Below are 19,793 nucleotides of genomic sequence, written 5' to 3'. Positions count from 1 at the left end.
GGGGTCCCCCCGCCCTGCTGATGTGTCCGGGCGGTGCGGGGGGAGCGCGGCCGGGGCGGCTGACGCGTGTCCTGCCCCGCAGCGCTCCGGCGCCGGCAGCCGGCCATGGCCTCCAAGCTGCTGCGCGCCGTGGTGCTCGGCCCCCCCGGCTCGGGCAAGGGCACGGTGTGCGAGAGGATCGCCCGCAGCTTCGGGCTCCAGCACCTCTCCAGCGGGCAGTTCCTGCGGGAGAGCCTCGGCGGCGGCGGCGGTGAGTGCCCGCGGGGCCGCCCCGTCGGCACCGGGAGCGGGGGGTCCCTGCCCGCGCATCTCCGGCGGGGCAGCGCTGGGATGGGCTGGGGATGAGCCCCGGGTAGGGGTGGGGATGGAGATGAGGGTGGGATGGAGACGGGGATGGATGGGGATCCATCTCCACCGCGGGTACACCACAGGTTGTTTTCTTTCCGTGGATTTGGCACGGCTCATTCATCGCCTGCTCCCTCCAGCCGGAGCTCACGGAGCCGCTCGGGAAAAGCGGGGTCTGATGCCGTGAGGTGCTACGGGTGTGCGATAGTTTTGTCTGTGCCGGGTGATTACGGCTCCGGAGAGGGCGGTGTGAAAAGCCCACCTGGCCGCGCAGCGATGGTGAAGGGCCGGCGGTGCCCGGGGACTCGGGGCATGTGCTGTTATTAATAACTCCATCCTGCCCCAGGTGGTGTCCGGGAATGGATGGCAGATGGCTGGAATGCCGGTGCCCGCGCGACACCCGCGGCGGGAGGGATGCATTGGGAAAGGGCATTTGTCCACGGGGAAAACCTGCCGGGAATACCGGTGCGTGTCACCGGGTGCTCTGGCCGGGTGCCAGGAGCGGGGAGTTGCAGGAGATGGGTGTCAGCACCCACCCCGCACAGCCACCCCTGGAGACCCGGGTTTTAGGGCTGGCAGCTCCCAGGCAGGGCAGTGCCGCCTGTCCCGTGTCCGACATCCAAATCCAAAGGAGCTGGGATGAGCTGTGCCTGTGCCCCTTGGCTGGTGAGGGGCTCCTGGTCCAGGCGAGGCTCGGGAGCAGCCGTGCTGAGCCCCAGCTCGGCAGGATTGGGCAATCCCAGAGTATTTCTTTTCCTGACGCTTCCTTCTCTCCTCTGCTAATGTGTGAAAGACCGACCCGGGGGGGAAGCTGACTCACCGGGCAGGGGAACGGTGAAACGGCGTCGATGCAAAACAAGAGAGGATTTAGAAGTGATTTCTATTCTAGAAGGATGGCAAAAACAGGAAGGAAAAACAGGGAGGGTAAAGTTTTGGAGAGGTGCACAGTCCAACAAGGGCGTTGCACACAGCCCTGCGCTGGTCACTCATGTAAAAATATCCATATTTCCTTTTGTAAATAAAAAGGACAATAATATTTCCTTCGGAGGGAGGCTCAAAATTTGGAAAATCCCGATGAGGGCATTGGCTGGAGAACAAAAAGCTGGGCTGAAAAGCGATCAGAGGTGCAGCGTGTGGAGAGGGGCAGCACAGGGAGACTGTGCCCACCTGGCAACTTCCACAGCCAAGCTCTGAGCCACTGACTGTCCTGAACTTCACATCTCGGAGCATGCTCTTGCCATAGAGCTCCTCTGGGGACCCTGGAGGAGCAAGAAGAGTTAGCTGAAGGTGTCTTGGGTACATTCACATGGAAACAACAGGGAGAAATGCAGGGAAAATTACTCAGAAGGAAACCAGCCGTGGTTTGGTTCATCTGGCGTGGCATTCGGGTCCCACCTTTGACTCAGCCTCTGCTTACAGCTCTCAGTGAGCTCCAGTTATTTGGTTTTATTTATTTTTTTTTTTTGCTATTTGCTTTGGACAAGCTGTTACATGACTGTGCTGCCGTGTGCCAGCTCCGAGGGAAACGAGGTGGAAGTGGCTCCTCTTCCCAAGTTTATCAGCTGCGTCACCGGCTTGGCGCTTCAGGGGAGCTGGGGCTCTGCAGAACCAACAGAGTCATTACAGACTCATCATCCCAAAGGCAGCTGTGAGTCCGGTGTTTTTACAGGGATCTTGGCCCGAGGTGTCAGTGCTCCAGGGATTTTCCTGCTGGCCACTGCCAGGCATGAAGTGGCCATGGCTGAGGGTTCGGGATCGGGGGCATGGAGGGTTCCAGCTGCTGGAGGGAGGCTGAGCTCCCAGCATGGAGAGCGTTCCAGGCCCGCTGCTGGAGCTGGTGTTGGCAGTCTCAGGGAACAGAGAGTCACTTCTGAGGCAGGTGAAGCAGCTGAATGCATGGCTGCTGCTGAAGGGCTTCGAGCTGTGCTCCAGCAGCCCCAAAGTACATCCGCCCCCAGCCATGTGTCTCCTAATTAGTGTCTCTCAGCAAGTGGCTGCTCTGCTGTGGGAAAAGGCCTTTGTAGCATCTTGGAAAAGTTACAGGCCGTGTTTTTGGTGCCAGGCAGGGGTGCTGGAGGGTGGTGAGCCATTTCCTTGGCCAGCACTTGCCCCAGAACCCAGGTGGTTGTCTCTGGTGTTGGCAGCATCCCAGGGTCTTATCGGCACGCTGCAGTTCATTTGCAAAACAACTGAATTGCTTGTCTTGGCCTTGGCTGAGGGTCTGTGGGTCTTGTGTCTGTCCCACTGCTCCCTTTCAGGTGCTCTGCTGGAGCCAGAAGCGGCTCCAGTCCCCTCCTCGTGATGGATTTCCTTTGTGAGCATCCACCAAAGTACGCACAAACCAAAATTCCCAGGGGGATGTGTGCACAGCCCAGCCCCACGCTCCTTCTCCCCACCTTTCCCATGGATTGTGGTCTTTGCTGTCCACACTGGCCTGGTTTGTGGCCAAAGCTGAGCCCAGAGATGCAGCTTGCCAACATTTCCATTTCCCTGCCATATCCATGTGTGTGGGAGCAGTGTTCCGACCACAGGGATCTCTCCCAGTCCCTGCTGACAGACCCCACTGTCCATCCAGCAAGCCTGAATTTGGGGCCACATCAGGCTCCAACCCCTCAAAATGATGTCCTGATGCTGAGGGCAGGGTGGGAGCGAGGGCCCCGGAGGCAGCATCTGTGTCAGGAAAAAGGTCCCAAAACTGGGGTGACACCTGTTGTGGCTTAACTGTGGTGGTGCACTGGTGCCCTGTTCACTGCTGGGGTTTCTCCTCTCCATTAGCTCCAGACCGTGTAGCTGTAGCCTAAATAATAGGAAAAAAAATCCAGGAAAAGGTTTTGGATAGGGAGAAAGTCTGGGGTTGTGGTGCAGGCTCTGTGTTTGGGAACAGCCTCTCCTCCAGCCTGTCCTGCCTGGCCCTGGGTGGCTGCTGGGTGGCCTCGGGGCTGGGACACGTCCCTCGGGGCTGGATCTGTGCTGCTGTGATAAGGAGGGACAGATCAGGGTCGTGTGGGGGAAGCTGGGGAGCTGGAAGTCCCGTGAGTTACAGGGCAGATTAAACCCACGGTCATCAGATTAATGGGATTAAAGCAGGAGTCGAAAGGCTGGGTTTGAGCTCAGCACTCTGAGGAGTGCTTTGCTACCTGGAGTAACTGCAGAGTAAAGCCTGCACCCCCTCTGTGACCCAGCCACAGCAGTGGGGCTTTAGTGCTGTAGGGTGAGCCCCAGCTCCTCGTGGAGGGACTCCCCAAACCCTGCTCCCCTTTGGAATGAGGCCAGGGAGAGCTGCACCAGGGGGGGTCTTACCTGGGGCAGGCTGGGCTGGGGGCTGGGAAGGGGATAGCAAATGTGAAATTTGGAGTTAAAGCTGCCTGGAAGAAACCCCAAGGTTTCTGGGAGGTTGGGATGATGCTCTCCAGCACATCCTGGCTGCTGGGGCTCTGGAGAGCTTTGCAGGTGCTTCCTGTAAATCCATGCCCATTCCTCCTTGGAGAGAGGAGATGTGGCAGTGCTTTGGAGGAGGGAGAAGCTCCAGGAGCTGTCTGGGAGCAGTCAGCACTGTGCTGGTGTGTGGCCTCCTGTGGTGCTGCATTCCATGGCCCCAAGCTGCTGTGTCCCCCACACACAGAGGAGACAGAGGAGCAGCAGGAATTGTCCGTGGTGGAGCAGGGGAGAGCTGTCCATCTGTCCTGGGGGCATGGGAAAGCTGCAGCCTCTGGGCTGCGGGGCTGTGGGGCTCTGCCCTGTTCCCAGACTGTGTTCCCAGCCCCAACTGTGGCTCGGGGTATTTCTGGCTTGCAGCTCCAGGCCAGGCTCCAGCAGCCCTGCTGAGCCACAGCTGGTCCCTGAGATGGCCATCTGTCCTCAGGTGACAGCCGGACCTTCAGTGACAGCTCCCAGCTCCTGGGATGTCCATCCCTCCTTGGGGTGACAGCCAGACCTTGTGTGGCAGCTCCAGACTCCTGGGATGTCCATCCCTCCTCAGGTGACAGCCGGACCTTCTGTGGCAGGTCCCAGCTCCTGGGATGTCCATCCCTCCTCAGGTGACAGCTGGACCTTGCCCAGCAGCTCCCGGCTCCGTGGCCTCCGGCTGTTCCCAGGAGCAGCCCAGCCCTGCCAGCGAGCTCATTCCCTGGGAGCCTCTGGCACCGTGCAGGCCATGTGAATAAATACCAAAAAACACAAAAAACATGTTTTTATAGCGTCGATGCCCTCGAGGGCTCCGTGCCGGTTGCATAATCCACAGGGTGTTTTTTCCATCGGTGCCCTTTGCTTTCCCCGGCAGGAATGCTGCCGGCAGCGCCGCTGGTGACGTCTGGGCAGTGACAGAGAACTTGTCATTGAGAAAAGGTGTTTTCTGCTCGCTCCCCGCGGGGCCAGCTGGAATTCCTGCCAGGATCGGAGGCAGCGGGATGCGGTGCCGGTGCCTGCGGTGACTCAGCCCCGCGGGCCATGAGTCAGCGCTGCCCCGCTCCCAGGCAGGTTGGATGCTGGATCCCAACATTCTGTACTCCTGGCCCTGGTCCAAGCAGAAGGAGGCTGGACCTCTCTTCTGGTGCCGGGAGAAGGACTCGTCACACACAGCGGGGAAAAATCTGTGCCTTTTCCAAGCAGATTCTTTGGATTCTGGATTAAACCTGGGAGCGTGGCTTGTCTGGGAGCCCCACCTGCCCGGTTTCCCAGGCAGGCCCCATCCCCACAACAGATCCCAGGAGGATCTGTTCAGGCTGGTTTCCCCTTAGATCATCAGATGAACGCTCTCCAAGAATTGTGTATCTTGCAAAAACCCCTCCTGCAGCTGAGGAATCCATCCCCAGCCAGGTGCACGTGCTGCCCGCTCTGACATCTCGCTGCAGCCTGGAGAGCCGGAGCCTCCTCCAAATGCAGGATCCTGGGGATTATTTTTAGAGAGGACTCACGCTTGGAGAGGGCTGAAATGTGCTCTCCTCACCACAAACGGTGCAAAAAATAGATCATGAAATTGTTCATTTCTGGTGACAAGTGCTACTGCAGCTGCTATGGGAAGACAGCAGAGGAGGTGTCCATGGGGTCCTGCTCCCAGAGGAAAGGGGCTGGAGCTCTCCTTGGGGCGGGAGCAGGACTTGTCACACACAGGGACAAAGAATATTTGCATTTTCCAAATGGTTTCTTTGTGTTTCTGAGGGGCTGAAAGAAAATCACAGCAAACTTCCAATCATGGAATGCTTTAGGTGGGAAAGGACCTTAAAGCTCAGCCCATTCCACCCCTGCCATGGGCAGGGACACCTTCCACTGTCCAGGCTGCTCCCAGCCCCAATGTCCAGCCTGGCCTTGGACACTGCCAGGGATCCAGGGGCAGCCACAGCTGCTCTGGGCACCCTGTGCCAGGGCCTCACCTCCCTCACAGGGAGGAATTCCTTCCCAATATCCCAAATAACCCTGCCCTGGGCAGTGGGAAGCTGTTCCTTGTGTCCTGTCCTTCCATCCCTGGTGCAAAGCCCCTCTCCAGCTTCCAGAAGCAGCTGAGGGATGTGGGAGAGCCAGGCAGGAGCCCAGGAATGTGCACTTACCACAGTTATGTTCTTAAGGATTTGATCTTGGGAATCATTTTCTTATCTGAGCTTTTCTTAAGTGGAGACTCTGCAATCTTTAAGCCTGGGGATGGGAAGCAGGCTCGGTGTGTTTGGGACAGTCCTTACCTGTGCCAGGGTCACCTGTGACCACATCGGAGCCATCTCCTGAACCAAAGAGCTCCCGAACCAAAGGAGCACATCCAGTTCTTCTCTCTCCATCAGCTGAGGCCTTGGCTGAGCTCCAGCATGTTCCTGCTCTCAGGTATCTCAGGAATTCCCATTCCTCCAGCTCCAAAAGGACCTTGTGGCCTTTCCATCACCAGCAGAGCGACGCTGCCAGAAATCTCTTGGAAGGCCAAGCAGAACTTGAGGGGGAGTGATATTTTTTAAGTGGAAATGTCATGATTTCTTTTTTTCCTCATCTATTGCTTTTGGGTTTTTCTCTCTTGCCTTGAGCAGAAGCTGGAGTCCTGGCAAAGCAGTACCTCGAGAGAGGCCTCCTGGTGCCCGACCACGTCATCACGCGCGTGATGATGGCAGAGCTGGAGAAGCGGCGGGAGCAGCACTGGCTGCTCGACGGTGAGTCCAGAGGGGAAATCCCAGCCCCCTTGGGAACGTTCCTTTGCTCCCAATGGTTTGGCAGTCCCAGGAGAGAGAAAAGCCAGGAGGTGCTATCGCTGGAGGTGGGAGGAGAGGCAGGGATGTCTTCCTGGAGCCCTCAGTGTGTGCATGTCCAGCTGAGCACGTGGCCAGGAAAGGGAAGGGCAGGGAGAGGAGGTGGGTGTTCCATGAAGCACAGCAGGGCTGGGGACACGCCAGGAAAAACCTTCCACCACCTCTGTGCGTGTGTGAAGCAGCTCCTCCATCCCAGCCCAAAAGCCACCTGAGCTGGAGGGGGAGGAGATGATGAGAGCAAACAGCACAGCCTGGGGTGCCTGGCCATGGCAGCAGGGCTGGAACGGGGATCAAAGAATCCCAGAGTGGCTTGGGTTGGGAGGGACCCTAAAACTCATCCAGTGCCACCCCTGCCATGGCAGGGACAGTTTCCACCATCCCAGGCTGCTCCCAGCCCCAATGTCCAGCCTGGCCTTGGGCACTGCCAGGGATCCAGGGGCAGCCCCAGCTGCTCTGGGCACCCTGTGCCAGGGCCTGCCCACCCTCCCAGGGAACAATTCCTTCCCAATCTCCCATCCAGCCCTGCCCTCTGGCACTGGGAAGCCATTCCCTGTGTCCTGTCCCTCCAGGTCCTTGTATAAGGTCTCTCTCCATCTTTCTTGTGGGCTCTATTGAGGTCTTTAAGGTCCCTTCCAATCAAAACAATCTGGGATCTGTGATTCTCTGCTCCAGCTGCTCACTGGCTTTTCCAAGGAGCACAGGACCATTTTACTGCAGTATCCTTGATGCCCTCCACATTAAACCAGCAGCTTGTCCCCAATCTGTGCTCAGCACTCTGTTCCCTTCACGTTTTCCCTTGTCATTCCAGCATTTATCCCTGTTCTGCCGCTGCCTGTGTCCTCCTGCATGCCCCCAGCCCCCGTGCAGGGACAGCAGCCACCTCTTTGAGGCAAACCTGAGCCCTGGGTGTCACATTTAGGGAGCTGGTGCTGTGGGAGCTATTTTTTCTCGGAGCCATATGGTGGAGTCTGCCTTTCACACCACTTGTGCCGCAGCGGGGCTGGGACTGCAGCTCTGGAGCTGCCTGACGGATGAGTCTGGCTCCATCCTTGCTGCTTTCCAGCCTCTCAGTCCAATTTCTGTCCTGCTGCCTGCCCAGGTTTCCCTCGGACGCTGGGACAAGCCAAGGCTCTGGATGGGATCTGTGAGCTGGACCTGGTGATCAGCCTGAACATCCCCTTCGAGACGCTGAAGGATCGCCTGAGCGCCCGCTGGGTGCACCCAGCCAGTGGCAGGGTCTACAACATGGACTTCAACCCTCCCCACACCCAGGTAAGAGCCCCTGGAGCCTCCTGGGAGCCATCCACAGAAGGAAAAGCTGGGAGAAGCCGCTCTCCGCAGGAGCTGGGATCCTGAGGAGGCATCGGGGGAGCGACCCTGGGTAGAAGCTCTGAGCACCGTAAGGAACTGTGCTAAATGTTCACCAGGAAAACGGGATTTCTGCATGCAGGGCAAGGCACTTGGCAGCTGCAGGGTGGGTGATGGGGTCAGTGATGTCCCTGTGTGGCTTTGTGTCCCCTCAGGGCGTCGATGACCTGACGGGAGAGCCGCTGGTGCAGCGTGAGGACGACAGGCCCGAGGCTGTGGCTGCGCGGCTCAGGAAGTACAAAGATGCTGCCAAGCCGGTGATAGAGCTGTACAAGTGAGCTGGGCACGGGGAGAAACCTCAGCAGGGCTGTCAGAAGGGCACCAGGGCTGCTTGTCCCATGCTCACACCCCAACATCCCAAAGAGCCCTGGCACGGCCCCTGGCAGATCTTAGGGGCCAAGCTCTGGCCCTGGACGAGGCCTCCCTTGGAGGCCTGAGGATGATCCAAAGAAATTCCCAGCTCCTGTTTGTCTTGCTGGGCTCCACAAATGGGAGGGGTATTTTGTCCCAGATCCAGGGTGGTCCATGCCATGAAAAATCCATCCAGGGCCCCAAGGGGTTTGGTTGAAGCATGGGGAGATTGGCAAGAGGGCAGGAGAAGGGAGAGACCCTGGTGCTGGCTCAGATGGATCTGCTGGGAGCACAGCGGGGTTCCAGGGCTGGTTCCCCTTGTGGGGCTGTTGTCTCCTGCACCATGGGGCTGTTGTCCCCTGCACTGTGGGGCTGTTGTTCCCTGCACCGTGGGGCTGTTGTCTCCTGCACTGTGGGGCTGTTGTTCCCTGCACTGTGGGGCTGTTGTCCCCTGCACTGTGGGGCTGTTGTCCCCTGCACTGTGGGGCTGTTGTCTCCTGCACTGTGGGGCTGTTGTCTCCTGCACTGTGGGGCTGTTGTTCCCTGCACCATGGGGCTGTTGTCTCCTGCACCGTGGGGCTGTTGTTCCCTGCACCGTGGGGCTGTTGTCCCCTGCACTGTGGGGCTGTTGTTCCCTGCACCATGGGGCTGTTGTCTCCTGCACCGTGGGGCTGTTGTTCCCTGCACCGTGGGGCTGTTGTTCCCTGCACCATGGGGCTGTTGTTCCCTGCACCGTGGGGCTGTTGTCCCCTGCACTGTGGGGCTGTTGTCCCCTGCACTGTGGGGCTGTTGTTCCCTGCACCGTGGGGCTGTTGTCTCCTGCACTGTGGGGCTGTTGTTCCCTGCACCGTGGGGCTGTTGTTCCCTGCACTGTGGGGCTGTTGTCCCCTGGCCAGTTTGGGAATGATGGATTGCTGTAGGGTGGCAAATCCCCTGCTCAAAGGGCGTAGAAGCCCGGGAGTGTTTTTAAGCACATGGGGGGCCAAAATTGCCCTTGCAGGGGAAGGGGGAGGATCACAGACTCCCGGAATGGTTTGGCTTGGAAGTGACCTTAAATCCCATCCCATTCCACCCCCTGCCATGAGCAGGGACACCTTCCACTGTCCCAGGCTGCTCCAAGCCCCGTCCAAGCTGCCTGTGGACATCACTGTCCTCGGGATGGGCTGGTCCTGACTTCTCCCACCTTTTTTCCAGGAGCAGGGGCATCCTTCACTCCTTCTCTGGCACAGAGACCAACAAGATCTGGCCCTACGTGTACACCCTGCTGTCCAGCAAGATCCCACCCATTCTCTCGGAGGAGGAGCACTAAACAGCTCGTGCCAAGGACCAGGCTTTCATTCCATCGTGGATTTGGTTCCCAGCGCAGTGCCAGGGCTGTGCTGGGGTTCGGTGATCACGGACTGGGTGACATTGGCGGATACCAGTTAGAGCCAGGATCAGATCTTTGTTTAGAAGGTCAAGCCTGCTGGAATAAGGGGCTTTTTCCCTCTTTTGGGGCTATGGAGTTTTCCTGCCCGTGGTCCATCCCGGATTGGTGATGCTGACCAGGGCAATGGTCATTCCAGGTTTACACAGCTTTGCCATGGTGTCCTTGCCATCCCTTTCCAGCCCCCAATCCCTGTCTGAGCCTACATGTGCCATCCTGTTGCTCCACAGGACCGTTTACTGCTGAGGACTCTCTAGGCTGAGGGTTTTTTCTATAAATTATTTTCTATTAAATGGATTTCTCAGAGGAATAAAGCTCTAGAAAGCAACACTTAGCCCAGCGGGAATTTTGGGAGCAACGTGGGAAATGTGTGTACCACAAAGCTGAGAGACATGAGGATCACATTCCCAGTGTTAATGCACGTGAAAGAGGGAAAACATTGGGGGTGAAACACTCCCTTGTACTCCTTCCATAGGGAGAGCTGAATTCCCTGTTAAAAAGCTGCTGTACAAGTTTTTATGGAATGCTGTGAGGATGAGCAGGATCTGAGCTGGGGATGAGTTGCACTCCTTTGTGCTTTCCTGGTTTATAGCTTTTAATACGACAAGATAGTGATGTCCTAAGAGTTTCTCCCAAAGATTTATCTCCACGTGTGCTTCAGTTTTGGGGAGCAATCAGCTCGTTCCACCTTCTGTGCTGCCTTTGTCCCCGAGGTCCCCTGGCCAGGGGTCCCTTTAGCTGCTCCTGCTGTGTTCCCCAGCAAAGTGACTCCCTCCCCATGAAATCCCAGAGATCTTTCCTTCCTTGGGATGCATCCAGGGCCATGCCCAGGTGTTTTCCCATGATTTACAGCATCCTTGGATTGTGTTGGGGCCAGGCTTTTCTCAACTGGAAGTGCTGTCACCCTCTTTTTGTAGGATGCAGTATCCGAGCAATGGGGACGTACTCCTCGTCTCCTCAAGTTGCCTTATTTTATAAACTATATATTTAAGGAAGAATAAAAGCAGGATGCATATTTGTAAATGTTTAAAAACAAGAAGTGCTGCATTTTAGGATTGCCTTTTGGGAATTGTGCATGGAGCTGCTGGATCCGCAGGGAATGCTGCTTCTGCCAGGGGGGCTCACGGGAGGGCAGGAACCTGGCACTGCCTGGCACCTCTCGGATGCATCAGAGCAGCCTGGGCACCTTCCTGCTGCTGGATGTCCCTGGGTTTATTTGTGCTTGGAGAGGGGCCCACAGCAGGGAAAGGGGAATGACCGGAATTTTTAGGGATTTTTTCCCTGTGCGAAACTTTGGCACCTGCCTGGGTTTTTTTATTTATCCCAGCTGAGCATCCTCGTGCTGACCAAGGATCCCCCAACATTTGCTTCATCCAGGTGCTCTCCCAAATGGAGCCAGAGCAGGATCACTGCCCACATCCCACCTGCTCCTCCCCTCCTGGGGGAGAAGCCAGAGTGCTCCCACACCGCTCTGAGTGGGAATTTTCCAGGAGGGAGCAAAGGGATTGCCAGGTCTCACTGCTGCCCCAGGAGGCCTTTCCATGCCCCCGTGCTGGGAGGCTGCAAATCTTCCAGCCAGCAGTGAAATCCTATTTCAGAAAGATTTGGGATTTTCCCACGACCCTGGGATGAAGGTCTGGGCTGGTTTTAGACACAAATCCACAAATAGCCAAAACCTTTGTGCTGCTTTCTTTGGAACAGCTTGGGACAGGAGGGGAGGAGATTTTGGGGTTTTTTTAGGCTATAAGAGCAGCTGAGTGCTGGGCAGAGGGGCTGCTCCCTGCTTTGCCTTGCCCTGTCCTCATGTCCCGTCCTTCCCTCCTGCAAAATTCCTCCTGAAGAGAGATTTCCATGCAGCCCGGAGGCAGGACAGGGTCTGCAGATGCCTTTTCCAGGCTTTGAGCCCTACATTAGATGTACAATCCCGTGGCTGTGCATGCATCCGGCCCTCAGGATGGATTTTTCTACCAGACTCGTTGCATTTGCCGAGACCAAATTCCAGCAGGGATGGGGCCCTGTCCCTCGCTGTCCCCCTGCCGTGCTCCCCTTTGGTATTTTACTGTGAATCCCAAACCTTTTCTAAAGCCACAGCAATTTTGTACTGACCCAAGATACTGTGTGGAGGGAGGAGGCTCTCCGCCCTGGAATGTCACGCCGAGTTTTCTTCCCGGAGTTTTTTCCCGGAGTTTCCTCCCGGTGAATCGCTGCAGCTGTGTTACTGCTCTCAAGATGTAAATAAAGATTTTTCTCCTGCTGATCCCTGGCAGAGTCTGTGTGAGTTCCACCTTGCCAAGGCAGCAGGGCAGTGTTGACCTGGAGTTTCTTTGTAGGAGCTGAGGAGGAGGAGGAGAGGGGAAGAAGAGGAATCAGAGCATCCCTGCTTGAACATGGAAAACCCCTCGGGTTTTGGGCTTGGACATAATGCAGCTCTTTGGGTCCTTTACTTGAGAGAATCCAAAATATTGGTTAAAAAGCCAGTTTGGATGAATTCATTTGCTCCTGCCCTCCCACCCTTACCACAGAATCCCAGAATCCCGGACTGGTTTGGGCTGGGACAGCCCATCTCATTCCACCCCCCCCCTCCCATCGCACATAAAGTGGTTTTAATTTCCTTTCTAACTTCTCCCTGGTAAAAGCCCCGGGGAGCATTAGGACAGGGAGGCTCTGGCTGTGTCTTGTACCCCGGGTAATCCATCTCGCGTGGCTGGAATTGGGAATTAAACTCCCCGGAGCTGCAGTGCCTCCTCCCAGTGCCACCAGTCTGCTTTTCGCTTTCACTCCCGAACAGCAGCTCCGGGCACTCCCTGTTTGGAGTGAGCAGAGCCTCAGGAATGATTAAGAGAGTGGGAAAACAGGGTGATAAGCAGGGAAGCTGCTGCCTGGGAGGTGGGAGAGCCCCAGCTGGTGGGGGGGGGATGTCGCGGTTTGGGGTCGTGACAATCCGGAGGCGGAGCAGGGATGTGTTGCCTGCGGGCAGCTCCGAGGGCAGCGGCAGAGAAATCCAAGGAGGAAAAATATCTACGCAAGCTAGAAAATGAACTCAGCCTGAAAACAAAAGTTGGGAGGTCAAAAAGCAGAGGAATATGAGCCAAAATCCAGCTGGGATCAAAGCCTTGGATTCTCCCCAGTGCTGTCAGGGGAGCTGGGAGGGCACAGGGGACACGTCCCCATCCTACAGCCTGACCTCAGCCCGTGCTGGAACGGCAAGGAAAGGGAAACGGCCTCAGGTTGCACCAGGAGAGGTTTAGATTGGATATTGGGGAAAATTCCTTCCTGGAAAGGGTGGTCCAGCCCTGGCACAGCTGCCCAGGGCAGGGGTGAGTCCCCATCCCTGGAGGGGTTTCAAAGCCCTGTGGATGTGGCACTTGGGGACATGGGGCAGTGGTGGCCTTGGCAGTGCTGGGCATGGCTGGACTGCATGATGTGAGAGGGCTTTTCCAGCCTCAATGATTCCATGATTCCAATCATGTGTTTACAGCATCACTAAGTGCTTGTCTGCCTGGTACCCAGGGAAGTGCCCCAGGTGTGCCTGGATCAGCCCCATTCCCGGGGCTGCAAAAGCTTGGACATGTCATATCCCTGCTGAGTTCATCCAGCAGCATTTAGCATTCTCCAGGAGAAAAAAAAAATCAAGGAAAGGGGAAAAAAAAAAACAAACAAGGGAAAGAAAAAAAAACCCATAAACAAAGGAAAGGAAAAAAAACAAAACAAGGGAAAGAAAGAAAATCAAGGGAAAGAAAAAAACTCGAGGGAAATTAAAAAAAAACCGCCCTGCTGAGGTTTGCGCTGCAGACTCCAGATCCCACTCCAGGCCACATTTTAGACGATGTGATATGTCTGCCTCCATCCCCATCCTTCCCTGAGTCTCTGTAATCCCAAAAATAACCCGGGAGCGGCACGCAGTTCCCAGGCAGCGGCGGCAGCAGCGCCCCAGCCGGGCCGGGAGCCGGCCCCGCCGCCGATGCCGGGCGGAGAAGCGGCGTGCGGGACACGGCCGCGCTCGGCAGCGCTCCCCGCAGCCCCCGGCAGCCGCAGGATGCACGGCGCCGAGCAGCAAGGTAAGGAAAAGCTTCCCGGAGCCCACGGAAAGGCGGCGAGAGGGAGCGCGAGCGAATTCGGGGATGTTGTTTACGGCCCGTTTGTGCTGAGTAATTGGGGAAGGCACGCTCGCATGCCGGGATAAAGCGAATTCCCTGCTTTCCAGCCCGTTATGTAATAGGGCTGAGGGAAGGGATTGCACCCGAAACAGCTCGGCCGGGCAGGGAAGGCGAGCTGCTGGGATTTGGGAATGTACACCTGAGCATGGAGTGTTGGATAACCCCGGGCTGCGCGGGCTCCGCGGTTCCCGGTAGGGACACGGACACCTCTTCTTGCACCCCAAAATAGCGGCTCGTGCTTCTAGGGCTGTCTGGGAGCTCTGCGGGCATATCGAATGGAAAGAAGGGGATTTTCAGGCTAAAATAATAAGTGTAGGTTCTCTGTGGCCGGAGCTGGACCTCCTGCAGGAGGGGGACTGGTGGAGATGTCAGCACACGAACGCTGCCCTCCAATGCTGATCCCAGCCTTTCCCTGCCAATCCACCGGGAAGCTGACCTTCAACCCCCCCCCCTCCCCCCCCGCGCTCTGTTATGCCGAGGCAAGCACAGAGCCTTAAAAATCCTACTTCGGGCCAAAAAAAGAGCTAAAATCCGTAGGTAAATGCAGACATCGCTGCCTCGGCTTCGGCGCTGCTGAGGCGGCCCCGGGCGGGCGCTCCGGGAGGGGACGGCGGGGCCGGGGCGGCCGGCGGAGCCTCCTGCTCCCCACGGCTCCAGGTAGGTGTTTATCCCCCCCGGCATCCCCACGGCTGGAATCCAGCCCATATTCCCTGTCTGGCTGCTGGATTTGTGCCTGTCATTGCCACGGTCCTGTTTTGGATACTGCCAGGGAGAGGAGGAGGAGGAGGAGGAGAGGGAAAAAGAGGAGGAGGAGGAGGGTGAGGAATATTTTGGGCAGACCCTCAGGTCTGCAAACTCGCGACTTTATTCTCCTTCTGCAGTTGGACCAGGGCCTCCATCTTCTGCTATCCCTCCAACTGTGGATTTCTCTTAGTCATAGCCTTCCCCGAGGAGAAAATAAAAAATAAATCCCATAAAAGCAACGCACGGAGCGATTCCGGCGGCACAGGCGGCGTGACGGCAACCCCCGGTGCCTCTAAATTTAGCCAGCCGTGCCACAGCCGCCTTGTTTGTGATCCCAGGAACGCTCCAGCTGAGGGATGCAGCATTCTGGAGTGGCTGCAGCCCTTAAGGAGGCACCGGGTTTGTCCTTGAGCCGGGTTCTTGCCGGCAGCGTGAGCGCCAATGTTTAATTGCTGACCCAACTAATCCCCGCTGCAGCCTAATCCCGGGGCCTCCCGCCGCACCCGGCGCCCGCCCGCCCTCAGAGCTGCAGGTTTGGGGCAGGATTTGCTCAAATCCCTCCTGCTTTGCTGGAAAAAGATGGTGGAAGCCCTGGGGGTGCGTGGGAAAGAGAGTTGGTGGATTGTAGGGTGGAGAGGTTGGTAACCAGAGGTGTCACCCAGGTTTTGGGAGGGGAATTGGGATGCTGGGGCTCAGCCCTGTGGGGTTGGGATTTACCACGTCCCCAGCTCTGCTCAGGGGGCTGGAATTCCCCTTGGGAAGGGAATTTGGGCTGTCAGCACAAGAGGGATGTGGCAAAGGATGCAACCCATCCATGGCGAGCATCCAGACCCAAAGGGGTGGCTGCTCCTCTCCCAGAATCCCAGAATCATTCAGGTGGGAAAGCCCTCTGAGATCATCAAATCCAACCATTAATCCAGCTCTGCCAGAGCTCCAGAGATGTGGGGATGCTCCAGAGATCAGGAGATGCTGGAAACCACTAGAGCTGCTCATGGGGTCCCACAGCCCTCAGATTTTTGGGAACACGGTCTGGAAAATCCAGAATTCTGTGGATGTAGCAGGCAGAGATACTGTAATTCCCATAAAAATTGGATTATAGAGGCTTCTTCAGGGGTGCCTAAAGCAGCCATGGGAACCTCTCCAATTAAAATGCCATAAATAGGAGTTTATTATTTATATGCAATGATAAATAATTAATGTTTCCCACTAATATTTCTAGGATGTTAATTTTTTACAAGAGGTTTAGTATTTTATTATAATTTTAAATATTATGATGCTGAACTATAAAAGTATTTTATGAGCTCTTACAGTCCCAAAAGTGGATGAGGCCCTGTTTGATGGAAACAAACAACATATGGATTTCTTTCTCTTGAATAACTCCTCATCTTGAGCAGCCAGAAATAATAAGGATGGGAAATGGTATCATTTAGATCCCTGAATTGTGGCTGGGAAAGGGAGAGATGGAGAAATTGGGGATGCAGGACAAAATCAGGCAGAGAGACTGAGACCAGGGGCAGGATTTGCCCCAAATCCTCTGAAACGGAGCTTTTGCCATGCAGGAAAATTTGCATTTATTCCCTTTCCCAGACCATGCTTGGAAGCAAAAAAGCAATGATCTAAAACCCGTTTGAATTCCTTTTCCAAGTAAGAGTTTTCATGGAAAACGTTGCCGGAAGAGCAGTTTGCTCTCGGCCAGCAGATGTTTCTCTGATGTCTGTGAAGGGTGGGATGCAGCAGGCTCTCCCTCCCATCCCTCCTGGCATTCCCTTCCCACCCTGCCAGCTTTGGGAAGGTGCTCACTCCCCACACAGCTCCCAGCCTGGGGCACACGGTGAATTATTTCGGAGCCACGTGGTTCAGAGCAGCCCCTGCACTGGCACTGCCTGCTGAGTCAGCACTCACCAGCTCCGTGTCCAGGGGCTTTTCCATGGATTCGTGTCTTGGAGGCATTCCAGGAGAGCATTCCCAGATGGGTGACCACTGAGGGGCCCACAAGAGGCTGATGCAGGCAGTGCTGAAGTGGGGTTTGTTGCCCGTCCTGGTGGAAATGGTCACCAGGAGAAGGGTGAGGGACCATCCCAGCCCGATCCCTGCCCGGTTTCACGGGGATGGGATGTCCCCAAGGACCAGGCTGCTGGCTCCTGCACCACTGAATTTTCATGCAAAGCCATGGAATCCTGGAATGGTTCGGGTTGGAAGGGCTTAGAGCCCATCCAGTGCCACCCTTGCTGTGGGAAGTGACACCTTCCACTATCCCAGGCTGCTTTAACCTGGCCTTGGACGCTTCCAGGGATCCAGGGCCAGCCACAGCTTCTCTGGGCACCCTGTGCCAGCTGAAATCTCTTCCCACACCAGTCTGGGTGTGTCTCCCTTTGAATCACATCCCAAACCTCAGAGGACCACATGGATTGAACCAGGATCTGGGAGAGAGCAAGCGCAGCCCTGTGGAGCCTGCTTGAGGATCTCTTTTGGAAAAGATGATCGATTAAAAACCCAAACCAAACTGCCTCAGTCAGGGGTGATGCAGGACCTGTAAGTTACCATAAACTGAGACAAAGACAATTTTTTAGTGTTTTATATCAGCCAGAGAAAAAAAGCTCTCATAATATAATTTTCCCTGTTAGTTTTAGGTAAAAACTGTGCTACCAAATTTTGGCAGAAAGTAGGACCACCTTAATGGGCTTGTATTGGGTTCCTGGCCCACCTTCCTGTGCTGCCAGACCCCTCTGTATCTCCCCACCCTGGGCCTCGTGAGGTCTCTTAAATATCCACCCAGGATAATCCATCCCCGTGAGGCTTGGAGTGAGAACACATCCCCTGGACCGTTCCTCCACAGGAAAGCCTCACTCCGTCCCTCCTGAAGTGAAGGGAAGGCAGTGGGTGGCAGCCTTCAGCTGTGATTTCCCTCTGTTTTCATGGAAAAACTGATTTCACTGAGGGGTCCTGGGTCAGAGCTACCTGAGAGCCACGGCCTGGCCATTTTCATGGAGTTCTGTGCTGCTGGAGCCTGACCCTGAGCTCAGCAGCTGCAGCTGATGCAACCCCACGATGACACTTGGTTGTATAATTTTCCTCCCTGTTTTCCCCACCAGCCATTTTCCAGTGCAAACAATAGCCAGTGCCCAGATTTTCCTCAGGATTTAACCACTTCCCTCACAGTGAATGGGAAACGATGAATAAACAGCACTTAGGCCGCAAAATATCTGATTTTTACCAAAATACCTGATTGTGAATGGCTGTGCAGCCTCTGATTTTCCAACATTTTGCAGGCTGGGGACTTCCTGAGCCAGCATTTCCTGTTTAATGGCCTCTTATAGATCCACTTCACATCCCTTTCTCCTCTTTGTGAACCATGTACATTTTTAGCAGCTACAGCAGCCCTTGGCAAGCAGCTCCTCACTCAGCGTCGCTGAGGAGACAGGCAAATCCTTGAATACTCCAAAAACCAAGTCCTGGGCTGGGATGAGTAAGTTGTGGATCATCCCTGACAGCTTTTTAACAAGACTGAAAGGCAAGAAATAAAAAAATGTGCTGACACAGCACCGTAGTTAATGGGTGTGCTCGCACAGGGAGGAAAGGATGGGGGAAAAAAAGATACTGAGGGAGTGAAAACCTTGTCACATCCTAAGTCATCCTAAGTGTCATCCTCAGAGGGGACACTCCAGCTGCCAGCCAGCCCTGAGAACTGCGCTGGGTCTCACTGCTGCAAAGGCTCTGCTGAAGGTTAAATTGAGTTTAACACTTAAACCCAGCCCCAAACCACCTCAGAACCCTCTTTGCTTTTTGTCAGAGATGAATGAGACAGGCAGAGCCAGTTTGGAGGCTCCTGAATACCAGGGAGGTTAAGAAGGGATTGGATCATTTGATGCCCCTCTCTGTTCACCTGGATCCTCACAAACCATCCCAGTTTTCCCCCTGCACATCACATCCCACACTGGGAATGTGCTCTGCTGCCCTGAGGGGCCACCGCTCAGGGGCAGGCTGTGAGCTCCTTGTTCCAGGCAGGGATACACCATTCCCTCATCCAGAGGAAGGAGCCATCCCTGACTCCAGGCCGAGCACCACTGATTTATCCCAGCACAAGCCTGGACACTGCTTCAAGAAGGAATTTCTGGCTCTGAACCGACAGCCTGGGCCTGTTTTGCTGCCACATTCCCAGGGCAGTGCAGGGGGATCGATGTTCCTGGCACTGCCCAAGGGATGAACGGAGCTCAGACGGGAGGGCAGGAAAGGTGATCCCTGCTGGGCAGGTCACAACACACAGGAAGGTGTCCCTGCACTGGGAGGTGAACTCTGAGGTCCCTCCCAACCCAAACCATTCCATGATCCTGTGATTCTGTGGCTCCACACCTGGGCTTGGCCTTTGTGCACACTTTGTGCACGGGGAGCTCAGCCTTCCCAGGGGAGTGACTTTGGAACAAATGTTCAGTATGGGGGGGTCTAAGGGTATTGCTCCAGGTGTTCAATTAATTTCCAAGCTCTATTTGCAATTCTAGCCAGACTCCCCAGTTTAATTGTGCTCCTGAAGAAATAAGGGTGAAATACTTCACCTGAGCTGTTCAGCTGATGGGAGGAGAGGAGCAGAAAATGGAATTGCACCTCAGGATGGTTGGGGCTTGATTACAGCTACGAAGAGAGACTTTAGCCAGGAGAGGCTGCAACCCAGACAGAGAAAAACAGCCAGAGGTTGGCAAATCAATTTTTTCCAAGGTCAGGAACGGGGAGAGTTTGTATCTCTTGAGGTCTGGACAACACAAAATCCTCCTTAGCATGTTCTTAACATCTCGCCAGCCCTCGTGGCCCCTGCCAGCCTTGCCACTCAGCCAGGGCACCTCAAAGCTGTTACCAGCCACTGCTCAGCAAAGGAATATTTCTGAGGGGCTCATTCCCTACCTCTTCCTTTTCAGTTCTGAAAGTCATGTGCAGTTCAACATCTTTTTTTATTTTGGGTTTCTTTGTTGTTACAGCATTTTTTATACTGTAGATCTCCAAAACAGAGAAACCACGTGGCCCTGCTTTAGCCCAGCTTACAGGGAGAAGTGAGGGAGGGTGGAATATTATTTTATATGTTCTTTTCAGCTAAACTTCCCACTGGGTAAGTGCAGCTTCACCTGCATCCCACAGGATTCCCTAATCCCATCCCTCTGTGTTTGTACAAGCAAGGGTGGGACTTTGCGGTCG

At 55.6% G+C, this 19,793-nt stretch overlaps 2 protein-coding genes across 2 annotated transcripts in view; both read left to right on the top strand.

Moving 5' to 3' along the window:
- The first annotated feature begins 24 nt into the window (after positions 1 to 24).
- Positions 25 to 11,970, top strand: AK4 (adenylate kinase 4). The gene is made up of 5 exons (XM_039556205.1): positions 25 to 250; positions 6,351 to 6,470; positions 7,666 to 7,838; positions 8,090 to 8,208; positions 9,480 to 11,970. Exons 1-5 carry the CDS (start codon positions 106 to 108, stop codon positions 9,592 to 9,594), a joined length of 672 nt encoding a protein of 223 aa, XP_039412139.1. The 5' UTR covers positions 25 to 105; the 3' UTR covers positions 9,595 to 11,970.
- Positions 11,971 to 13,643: 1,673 nt separating this feature from the next.
- The window catches only part of DNAJC6 (DnaJ heat shock protein family (Hsp40) member C6), a 41,755-nt gene continuing 35,605 nt past the window's right edge, over positions 13,644 to 19,793 (top strand). Inside the window, exon 1 of the mRNA XM_039555657.1 lies at positions 13,644 to 13,769. Within this exon, the coding sequence (XP_039411591.1) occupies positions 13,673 to 13,769 (97 nt within the window). The 5' untranslated portion in view covers positions 13,644 to 13,672. The remainder of the gene's footprint in view (positions 13,770 to 19,793) is intronic.

The sequence above is a fragment of the Corvus cornix genome, chromosome 8 (assembly GCF_000738735.6).
Source record: "Corvus cornix cornix isolate S_Up_H32 chromosome 8, ASM73873v5, whole genome shotgun sequence".
In the NCBI taxonomy this organism is placed as follows: domain Eukaryota; kingdom Metazoa; phylum Chordata; class Aves; order Passeriformes; family Corvidae; genus Corvus; species Corvus cornix.
Note: the sequence above shows the minus strand (reverse complement) of the source record. Positions and strands in the feature narration are given on the sequence as shown.

Excerpts from the sequence above, each read along its gene's own strand:
- AK4 (XM_039556205.1), top strand. The coding sequence starts at position 106 with ATGGCCTCCAAGCTGCTGCGCGCCGTGGTGCTCGGCCCCCCCGGCTCG. Across the intron at positions 6,471-7,665 it reads GCAGCACTGGCTGCTCGACG|GTTTCCCTCGGACGCTGGGA; the intron begins GTGAGTCCAGAG and ends CTGCCTGCCCAG. Across the intron at positions 7,839-8,089 it reads TCAACCCTCCCCACACCCAG|GGCGTCGATGACCTGACGGG; the intron begins GTAAGAGCCCCT and ends GTGTCCCCTCAG.